The 11040-nt window shown below is 47.1% G+C and overlaps 1 protein-coding gene across 1 annotated transcript; it reads left to right on the forward strand.

Annotated features, from left to right (window-relative positions):
• Window positions 1-352: 352 nt before the first annotated feature.
• Window positions 353-1276, forward strand: LOC148183344 (endogenous retrovirus group K member 8 Gag polyprotein-like). The gene has a single exon (XM_088061448.1). The coding sequence runs from the start codon at window positions 353-355 to the stop codon at window positions 1274-1276; it is 924 nt and encodes a 307-aa protein (XP_087917574.1).
• The last annotated feature ends 9764 nt before the right edge of the window (window positions 1277-11040 follow it).

Genomic DNA, 11040 nt, shown 5'->3' on the forward strand with positions numbered 1-11040 from the left:
GTATCCGAAGCATCGGGGGCATTTTTAGGACGTGGTGAAACAGCAAGCTTTGGAAATGGGGGATTGGGAGTTGCTCGAGAGGCTGGGGACACCCGGGACCGGGATTTTTAACACCGTAGGGGCTGGAGCGGGGGAGACAGAGGGAGGACCGGAAGCCGCTTCGGCTTCTGATGGCTGGGTCCGGCTGGGACGGGAAGTCCAAGGGGCACCCCGAGGGGCGGCCCAAGCCTTCCCCATGTTTAAGGCTGCCCCGAATTCGGGACAGCCCGACAGGCACAATGTGATAGCATAGAAGGTAGTACAGGATATACAGAGTAAGGTAGCACAGTACGGGCTCGGATCTCCCGAGGTTATGCAGATCATTAGGGTGATAGACACTGATCTGCTTGCTCCATTTGATATTAGGCACCTGGCTCAAGTCTTGTTCCAGCCTGTGCAATTTAAAGTTTTTGAAGATAATTGGAGACAGATGGCTCAGAAGGCTGCAGACGGAAATACGCATCTGCCTGCACATGATCCCAGACATGGGGTCAGAATAGAGGCCCTTATGGGTATGAGTGAGTTTTCCAATCCTGATCTCCAGGCCCGTTGGGACCCTAGAGTCCTTGAGCAGGGGCAAAAAATTGGTATTGGAGCACTGCCGAAGACTATGGAAACAGCTGCTCCCAGGGCACGATATGTGACAATCACTCAGGGTTTAAAGGAACCCTTCTTGCCATTTGTTGAAAAAATTGCAGCAGCCTTGGAGAAACAGGTTGAAGATGATAACCTGAGACAGCTCTTGTGTAAACAACTAGCGCGAGACAATGCTAATGAAGACTGTAGGAAGATCATAGAGGCTCTTCCAGGAGACCCCTCGATACAAGAGATGGTCCGAGCCTGTGCCAAAGTGAGCTCTGTGGGGCACAAAATGTCTGCTCTGGCAGCTGCTCTAGCATTGAAACAACCAGGCTGCCAGGGTGGTTCCAGGAAGCAAAAGAATGCTCAGGGCAAGGCTCGGCAGGTGCAGCAGAATAATAAAGGAAAAGGAAAGTTCTTGTGTGCTCGATGTCACAAGCCGGGTCATTTTGCTGATCAATGTAGATCTAGATATCATACCAATAGTCAGCTTTTGGGGGATTCGGGAAACGTGTACAAGAACGCACGGGGGAACTGCGCTCTGACACAAGTGAGTTCCCAGGGCACAACCCCCCCACAGGCCTACTCAGCCAGCTTAGAGGCAGCACCCAGGGGGCAGCAGGAGTGGATGTATACACCGCAACAACAGTTACATTAGATTCTAGTCGTGCATATAAGGTTCCCCTGGATGCTTTTGGTCCTCTGGGTCAAGGCTTGAGTGCACTGCTTGTGGGGAGATCTAGTGCAGCCCTACAGGGGATTTTTGTACACCCAGGAGTCATTGATGCTGACTTTATGGGACAGATTTGTGCCCTAGTTTCTACTCCTTCCCCCCCTGTTACCATCCCTGAAAAAACTCGCATTGCTCAACTTGTGCCTTTTAAGTCCTGAGTTCCTAGGACTGCTGATCGGACTCGCGGGGATGGTGGCTTTGGATCTACCGGACTGCCCCAAGTCCTTTAGTCTGCCTGTATCTCTACTCAGCAACCTCAAATGACGTGCACCCTGAGTCTGCCAACTGCCAGCCCGCCGCAAATTCAGCTTCGAGGTCTCATCGACACCGGGGCAGATGTGACGATCGTCTCCTCTGCGTGGCCTCCGTCCTGGCCCTTGACTCCTATGGGTTTGGCCATTGAGGGATTGGGAAGTACCGTGCAGACATTTGTGAGCCAGCAGCCCGTGCTGATCAAAAACCCTGAAGGGCAAACAGCTACGGTCTGGCCTTATGTCACTGTAGCTCCACTTAACCTCTGGGGGTGGGATGTTTTGGCAGCATGGGGGGTGCAGATTGGGACACAGTTTTGATAGGGGCCACTGTGGCGAAGGGCACACAGCTTTCCACGCTGCCTTTACGGTGGCTGGTGACCAAACCCATCTGGGAAAACCAGTGGCCCCTGGCAAAAGAGAAGTTGGTTGCCCTTTGTGAATTAGTCCAAGAACAGTTACAGCAGGGACACATTGAGCCTTCCACTAGTCCCTGGAACAGTCCCGTTTTTGTGATCAGGAAAAAATCTGGAAAGTGGAGATTGTTGCAGGATCTCCGCAAGATCAATGCAGTCATGGAAAGCATGGGGGCAATGCAGCCTGGCATGCCATCACCTAACATGCTTCCCATGGGGTGGAAAATTCTGATCCTTGATTTAAAGGATTGTTTTTTTACTATTCCATTGCATTCTGAGGACAAATGCAAGTTTGCTTTCACAGTACCTACGATCAACAATGCTGAACCCGTGCAGAAGTATCAATGGAAAGTTTTACCACAGGGCTGCAAGAACAGCCCGACTATTTGTCAGTGGTATGTAGCTCAGGCCTTATCTGGAGTCCGTGAGCAGTTCCCTGAAGCTTATTGTTATCATTACATAGATGACATCCTGGTGGCGGCATCCACCCAGGATGAACTGCTGAGGATACAGCCCCAGCTGTTCGGAGCTCTGCGTTCTCATGGCCTGCAAGTAGCTCCGGAAAAGGTTCAGCAGCATCCTCCTTAGAAATATCTAGGAGTCAAAATCTTAGATCAAACCATTTGCCATCAAGAGGTGCAATTCATGGATTCTATCAAAACTCTGAATGATGCCCAAAAATTGATAGGTATCATCACATGGTTGCGTCCTTACTTGGGGCTAACCACAGCACAGTTGTCCCCATTGTTCAATCTTTTGAAGGGAGACCCTGATCTGAATTCCCCTTGGGAGCTGACTCCTGAAGCGCAGCAAGCGCTGGAGAATGTTCAACAGGCTGTTTCTGCTCGACAGGTTTACCGGGTAGATCCATCCATTGATATCACTGTTTTTATTACTTGTCCAGAGTCTCATCCTACAGGTATCATTAGCCAATGGAGTGAACAATGGTCTGATCCTTTGCACATTTTGGAATGGATCTTTCTGCCCCATCAACCGAAAAAGACGGCCCCCACATTATTTAAATTAGTTACTCAATTGATAATTAAATGCCATCAGCAGTGTTTGCAGTTAATGGCAGCTGACCCTGAGAAAATTATTCTCCCGATCCGGCGGGAGGAATTTGAATGGAGTCTGACCAACAGTGCCTCCCTACAGAGTGCGCTGCAAAACTTTTCAGGGCAGATTGCTTATCATCTGCCCAGCCACAAACTGTTGCAATTAGCAGGGTCAGCTGAATTGTCCTTTCGGCAAAAAAGTAGTCGGGTGCCGGTGCAAGGACCCACCGTTTTCACTGACGGTTCAGGAAGAACAGGGAAAGCCATTGTTACATAGAAAGATGAGTCTGAGTAACAAGTGCTGGAAGGCCATGAGTCAGGCTCAGCCCAGTTAGTCGAACTAAGGGCCGCAACCATGGCATTCCAGCGGTTTTCTCAGGTGCCACTGAATTTAGTTACTGATTCTACTTATGTAGCAGATCTCGCTAAGCGTTTAGATTGTGTGCTCCTGAAAGAAGTTGATAATGAACATCTATTTCAGCTGCTAAAGTCTTTGTGGTGTGTGATCCAAGCTCGAGTTCACCCATATTACATTCTGCATATTCGGAGTCATACCAATCTACCAGGTTTCATAGCAGAAGAAAATGCCAGGGCTGATAGGTTAGCTAACCCTGCTTGGGTAGCACCTCAGCCTGACAAAATTGCACAAGCCAAAGCATCGCATGATTTTTTCCACCAAAGTGCACATACTTTGCAAAAACAGTTTCACTTAGCACCGACCGAAGCTCGTGACATTGTCAGTTCTTGCGCTGTCATGGACTTGCAGCACCTCTGCCAGCGGGGGTGAACCCCAGAAGGTTAAAAGCCCTGCAGCTTTGGCAGACAGATGTTACTCACATTGCTGAATTTAGCAGACTTAAGTATGTGCATGTGTCTGTTGACACCTTTTCATCTGCTATGTGAGCATCTGCTCACACCGGAGAAAAAGGTCGTGATGTTATTACCCATTAGAAAATTGCATTTGCAGTCTTAGGCATACCTTCTTCTGTGAAAACAGACAATGGTCCTGCCTACGCCTCACAGAAGACACGACAGTTTTTACAGTTATAAGGAGTTTCACACGTATTCAGTATCCCACATTCTCCCACTGAGCAAGCTATTGTCAAACGCGCTCATAGTACCCTAAAACGTGTTCTAGAAAAACAAAAAACAAAAATGGTTAGAGAAACTCCACACAACCAGCTAGAGAAAGCCTTATACACAATCAATCACCTCACAGTGCAAAAGAATTCAGATAACCCTGTCATTTTGAATCATTTTCTTTCATTGCAGTCCTCAGGCGAGGTGCACCTGCCTCAAGCGAAAATTTGAGTGAGAGACCTAACCACTAACAAGTGGCAAAACCCGTGCGAGCTCATCGCTTGGGGTTGCGGGTATGCATGCGTTTCCACAGATACTGAAGTACGGTGGATACCTGCAAAGTGTGTTCGCCCTGATCTGCAGCACCAGAAGCAGAAAGCAGCCAACAGGTGACCCTCAGATGATGACCAAGATACCAATCACCACTCAAATGGTCCTTCTACAAGCAGAGAGTGAACATTCTTACCTGTCGACAAGTTAGACTGTCAGTTGGAACAGACTAACAATGTTTTATTTGTTGTGTGTGTGTGTGTTAGTTCACTGAACTAGTTGTGTTAGAGTCAACCCTCAGATCCCTACAAAGAAAACAATTCTTAAACACCAAAACGTAAACCAAAATTCTAAATCAGCATCCATTCAAAGTTCTAGTAAAAGAAACCTCTTGTGCTATGTTTGTTCTCTTTCCTGCAAGAGCCCAGCAGGAGACCACAAACACTGTGCATTTTTATTCTTTTTTCTAAACAAAATGAGTGAGTTGTGGATACTAGCTTTGGAGCAGGCTGCAGGGAGCCTGCAGAAACTGCAGGCCGCATACCTTTCTCAAGTCCAGCCTGAGAAAGTAGCCTGGGAAGTTTTAGGGAAGAATCAAAACAATTCTTAGAGACAGAAAACAGCCTTGCTAGGTGCTGTTTGTCTGCCCCTTGTTTTCTTTGCAAGAGAAAGTCAGAGGGTGTTGTTCACCACTGACCAATGATGGTGACGTAGCAGTTTACTAACCAATAAGAGTTTCCTTTCTGTACTTTCCACGAACCAGTCTATAAAACAAAGCTGAAGCAATAAACTAAAGAATTCTCCTGTTCTGACTCCATGAGAGTCTGTGTCGTTCTCTCCTCGCCGTTCCTAATAGAACGACAACAGACAATCAACAAAAAAACTAGAAAAAAGGGCTATTCCATCAAGGGCCAAGAGTGATGGACCTGAATCAAAAAAAGACCTCTATGTTAATTGAAAAAGGAGGGAAAGGAGGAGCGGGGTGGGAGACTGGAAAAACATAATTTTGGGGAACTCATGCCTAATAAGATCTGGCAACCGCAAAAGCGATCCAGACTTGTAACTGCTGAAGCTTTTCATTTCAGATCTGACCATTGGACAGTCATTAGGGTGGACCTGCAGGACAATTCACAAGACCTGGCAGCACTGGCTAGTAGGTATTTTGTTATTGGAGACACAGCACATACACCAATAGAGATTAAAGCGGCTCCCATGACAATTAAGGGAGATCTGACACACCTCATTCTCTTGGCAAGATGTTCACAACCACCCTTCTATTTGATCAAGGGGCAGATAATAGCCCAGAGGGTCCCTGTTCCAACAGAGGCTGCAGTAGATGATAAAGCACCAAAAGTCTACTGGGCAGAAGTGGTTGGTGAGGACAAACCCTTTATGGGGTGCAACCTGACTCATGGATCAGAGCATCTCCATGTAGAAGGGTTGATTGACACTGGGGCAGATGTGACTATCATACCCAAAAGGGTGTGGCCTTCACACTGGGAATTGCAACCCGTGGCGGGCAAAATACAGGGTGTTGGAGAAGTAAAATTGGAAAATATTTCTAGAAGCATTGTTCAGATCAAGGGCCTGGATGGGAGATTGGCTAGTGTCCATCCGTTTACCACTGACTATCAGTGCCCCCTGTGGGAAAGAGACACCATGTCCCAGTGGGGAGTCGAACTAACCATTCCTGAGAACCCTCAGGATTTTTAGAGGGGGCCACTGTAGAGTGTCTTGCCCAAAAGTTAATGTGGCTGGATGACAATCCAGTGTGGGTAAACCAGTGGCCTCTCAGTAAACAGAAGCTCAGGGCGCTAGAAAATCTGGTAGACGAGCAACTATCTAAGGGACACATAGTAGAAACAACCAGCCCTTGAAATTCCCTGGTCTTTGTAATAAAGAAGCTAGGGAAAGATAAGTGGGGCCTCCTTCAGGACTTGAGAGAAATAAACAAAAATATTGAGGACATGGGGTTTCTCCAACCGGGAATTCCCTCCCCAACAATGCTTCCACAAAATTGGCAATTGGCAGTTCTGGACATTAAAGACTCTTTTTCCAAATTCCCCTACACCCAGAAGATGCACCACGGTTTGCTTTTTCCAGTTCCACATTCAACCGGGAAGCCCTAATGAAACAATACCACTGGAGGGTATTGCCTCAGAAGATGAAGGCTAGTACCATTATCTGCCACTGGTATGTGGCATCATTGATATCCCCTGCTCGCACTGAAAAAAGAGAAGCCATCATTTTGCACTATATGGATGATGTGTTAGTGTGCTGTCCCAATGACACTACTCTGCAAAACACGATTGACCTAGTGGTTAAAGTTTTAACCTCTGCTGAATTCCAACTGCAAGAGGACAAAGTTCAAAGGATGCCACCTTGGAAATACCTGGGTCTGGAGATCATCGTGCCAACCGTTGTTCTGCAGAAACTGGAAATCATTAGCAATCCTAAAATCCTAGCGGATCTCTATTCACTGAGAGGGTCACTGAACTAGGTCAGACCCTGACTAGGTATCACTAATGAAGACCTGAGTCCCCTGCTCAATTTATTGAAAGGGGAGAGAGACCTGATTTCTCCCAGGGAACTGACTCCAGAAGCAAAAACCGCAATTGAAAAAGCACAAAGGGCCTTGACAGAACGACAGGCACATCACTTCAAGCCTGAGCTACCTTTCAAATTTATTGTCCTGGTGAAATTACCACATCTACATGGGTTGATATTCCAATGGGCCGAGGGGCAGAGAGATGCACTCTTAATCATAGAGTGGGTCTTCCTCTCCCATCAACGACCCAAAACTATCACCAAGCCACAAGAGCTGATGGCTCAGCTGATCCAAAAGGCCAGGGTGAGGCTGCGGGAACTGGCTGGTTGTGACCTTATGTGTATTCACCTTCCGCTCAGACTCTCTGGAGAAGGAAAGGACTCTCCTGAGAAGATGACCAAAGAGATGTTTGAGCACCTGCTGCAGAGAAATGTTAACCTCCAGTTAGCTCTGGACAGCTACAGTGGGCAAATATCAGTCCATGCACCATCGCACAAATTGTTTTATGAGGAATTCCACTTCATTCCTCCTGAGAAAAGGAGCCGTAGGCCACTCAAAGTTCTTACAGTGTTCACTGATGCATGTGGAGCATCCCATAAGTTGGTGATGACTTGGAGGAATCCTCAGACACAGCATTGGGAAGCTGATGTTGAGTTTGTGGAGGGGTCACCCCAGATAGCTGAACTGGCTGTGGCCGTGTTATAAATTTGTATTGTGATATTGGCTTTCGCAGATGAATATTATATGTTAAATACTTTTTAGCTATGTATGTACTTTTTTCTTGCTAACAAGTCTTAAGCTTAAAAGAATTTCCTAGGTACAAGGCAAGGAAACCCCAGAGGGCAAGGACAGTGGGGCCCAAGCTCTTATCAAGAGAACAATAGAGGCCAAACAGTTATCAGCGGAAGATATGAAACCCAGCTGTCCTCAGGGGAAGGATGATGGCCCCGGACTGTTATCTGCCCTGACCATTTGCAAAAAGAAAGGAAACCAAACTCCAGAATAATGCTGACCAGCAAGAATAATGATGACCAGCAAAAAATATATGTTGACCAGCAGAAAATAAAACTGTGAAAAGCATGATCCAAGAAGGCGGAACCAGGGAGGGGACATGCTTGAATATGCATTAACCCCTCACAGCAAGGAGGGGATAAAAGGGGTATCCCTAAGATACCAGGTGTGTTCCTGGCAAGGCGCCAGGGCACCCGGCCGTTTTAACCCTTTGCTTTATTTCTTATGTCTTTTATTTATATTAAATTCTTTTTATAATTTATTAAGTGAATCTCATTTTTAAGCGCCGTGAGAGCCTTTGAGAAGTTATTGGAGCTGATCAATTTGGTTACTGACTCAGCCTATGTCGTAGTGTCCAGAGCAGAGCAGGCAGTTCTCAAGGAAATCAAGAACGAATATCTCTTTAGGTTGCTCTCAAAACTAATTTATTTAATTTCAACTCGAGAGCATCCTTTCTATGTGTTGGGGGTTAGGTGTCCTTTTTTTTTAGTTCTGGCTTGCCCGTGGAATTTTTACCCATTAGTTGCGGGGACAACCTAACTGTGGGTACTTGGTGGGTGCTTGAAAAAAGACAAAGAGTTTGGCTGGGCCCAGGGGGAGGAAGGGGGGCAGGAAAAAAGGAGGGTGGACACAGTTTGGCCGGCTTTCTTCAGCTTCGGAGAAGGACACATTGGGTGCAGAGCTGTTGCAGTGGGGAGAAGGGAATTTCGCCATCACCCAGACGGAGCTGCTGCTGCTTCTCCTTCTTCCCTCTTTGTTGGTGGCCTCGCACCCCCTGTGCTGCTGGGATGTGTGGCAGTGCCAGGCACCACCGCGGATCTTCTGATACACCTCATCCACCGGCCCAGGATCTCAGCTCATCCCTGCTGTTCCAGCCGACTGTTCCTCAGAGCCCTGCAGGAGCACTGGGACTGCCTGCCCGAGGGGGTTTGTGAAACAAAGCCTCTCCTCCATCCCGTCTCAGACGAGAAGGCTGTCACGGGGCCCCTTGTTCTGTTTTCTTGCTAATGCTGTAGTTATTGTTTGTTTGTGTGGTTATACTAGTAAAGAAGTGTTATTCCTATCCCCAGATCTCTGCCTGAGAGCCCCTTGATTTCAGAATTATAATAATTCGGAGGGAGGGGGTCTACATTCTTTCATTCCAAGGGAGGCTCCTGCCCTCCCTAGCAGACACCTGTCTTCTAAAACTGAGACACTATGTGATGCACGTGAAGTCACATACTGATTTACCAGGCAAAATCGCAGAAGAGCACCTTAAAGCTGATTCCCTTGACACCTCGGCCGAAAAGTTATGTCTTCCAGATGTATTCCATCAAGCTAAGCTGAGCCACCAGCAATACCATCAAAATGTGCCAGGACTGATTTGTCAGTTCCAGCTGACACGAGGTCAAGCTAAAGCCATTGTGGCCACCTGTCCCAGTTGCCAGTTGCAGGCTGTGCCATCGCTAGGCATCAGGGTTAATCCCCGAGGCCTTGGGAGCTGCGAAGTGTGGCAAACAGACATCACACACATTCCCAGTTTTGGTCGCCTTAAGTATGTACACGTGTGTATTGATACATACTCAGGAGCAGTGTACGCCTCTGCTCATGACTGAGAAAAATCTGTACATGCCAAACAACACTTAGTACAAGCCTTTTCAGTGCTGGGGATCCCTAGGGAAATTAAAATGGATAACGGCCCAGTGTATAAATCCAAGGAGTTCCTAGAATTTGTCCAGCAGTGGGGAGTGCACCACAGAACTGGCATCCCCCACTCCCCCACAGGTCAAGCTGTGATTGAGCGTACACACCAGATGCTCAAACAAGTCCTAGCCAGGCAGGGCAGTGGGACAATGTGGATGTCTCCACAACAAAAGCTCTGTAAAGCTATGTTTACCATCAATTTCCTGAACTGTTCATTTGAAAACATGAGTCCCCCAGTGGCTCGGCATTTTAACAGTGGTGATCAATTTAAGTTATCACAGCGTCTGCCAGTCTTAATCAGGGACCCTGAAACCTGGCAGAGGGTCCAAGGTCCCCTATAAACTTGTTACCTGGGGGCATGGTTATGCGTGTGTGTCTACCCCTACAGGCCCCCGGTGGATACCTCAGAAGTGGGTAAAATGTTTTGTTCCCAAAACCCCAGCCCCAGCAAGAAGAGATGAGAAGCAAGTGGCTGTTGCTTCCCAGAGAAGATGCTGCTGGAAAGAACAAGAAGAAACCTTTCTAGCCTCTGACCTGCACACTTTGACTGTGAATATGTTTTAAAAAATGTTTGTTTCTTTTTTTTTTAGAGATAACCTACCTCTCATTCAAATCCATGATGAGCCTTACTCTCGCTGTCATCCTGCTTGCGATGAGCAGCCTAACAGCTGCCTGGATCGTTCCTCAGCCACGACAGAACATCTGGGTGACCCTGGCACAAACACTCAAGCAAGAGTATATTTGCTTGTCCACTGCGGCAGCAAAAGACCCTATGTCCACCTGTTTGGTAGGAATCCCACTGCAAGCTGGAGATTTTCCAGTCATCTTTGACACCCCCAAACCTAACACAAATCCCAAAACACACATCACCCAGCCACACGAAATCTGTAAGCGACAAACTGTAGTAGTCAAGAACCCTGTAGAAGAGTGGCTACCATAACTGCCCAAAGCAGAAAAAGAACCCCAAGAATTAGAGTTATTAGGTTCTCCCCCCGCACCTTATTGTATCCACCTCACTTATAACTCAGTGACAGATACTAAATTATACCACCACGTGATACAGTATCGAAACGAATTCAAATCAAAACAATGGTGTAGTGTGCTAAGTCACATCACAGCAGATGATCCTCTCCGCTCGCATCCAAAACCTCTCCCTACAAGCATATTTCTGATTTCTGGAGATAGAGCATGAGCAAGGTTCCCATCTCACCTTTGAGGAGGACCGTGTACTTTTGGGAGGCTGTGCCTGTTAATACCCAACCAAACCCAAATTAATAAATGGATTCAAGAAGAGAATTCGACCCACAAAGTTTACAAAAGAAACACTGACATTTTAGACTCAAATTGTGATTCTGACATTTTTCATTGAGAAAAA

The sequence above is a fragment of the Pseudopodoces humilis genome, chromosome 12 (assembly GCF_049639895.1).
Source record: "Pseudopodoces humilis isolate 2021_Gansu_Grassland_sample_001 chromosome 12, ASM4963989v1, whole genome shotgun sequence".
Lineage (NCBI taxonomy): Eukaryota > Metazoa > Chordata > Aves > Passeriformes > Paridae > Pseudopodoces > Pseudopodoces humilis.

Excerpts from the sequence above, each read along its gene's own strand:
- LOC148183344 (XM_088061448.1), top strand. The coding sequence starts at position 353 with ATGCAGATCATTAGGGTGATAGACACTGATCTGCTTGCTCCATTTGAT.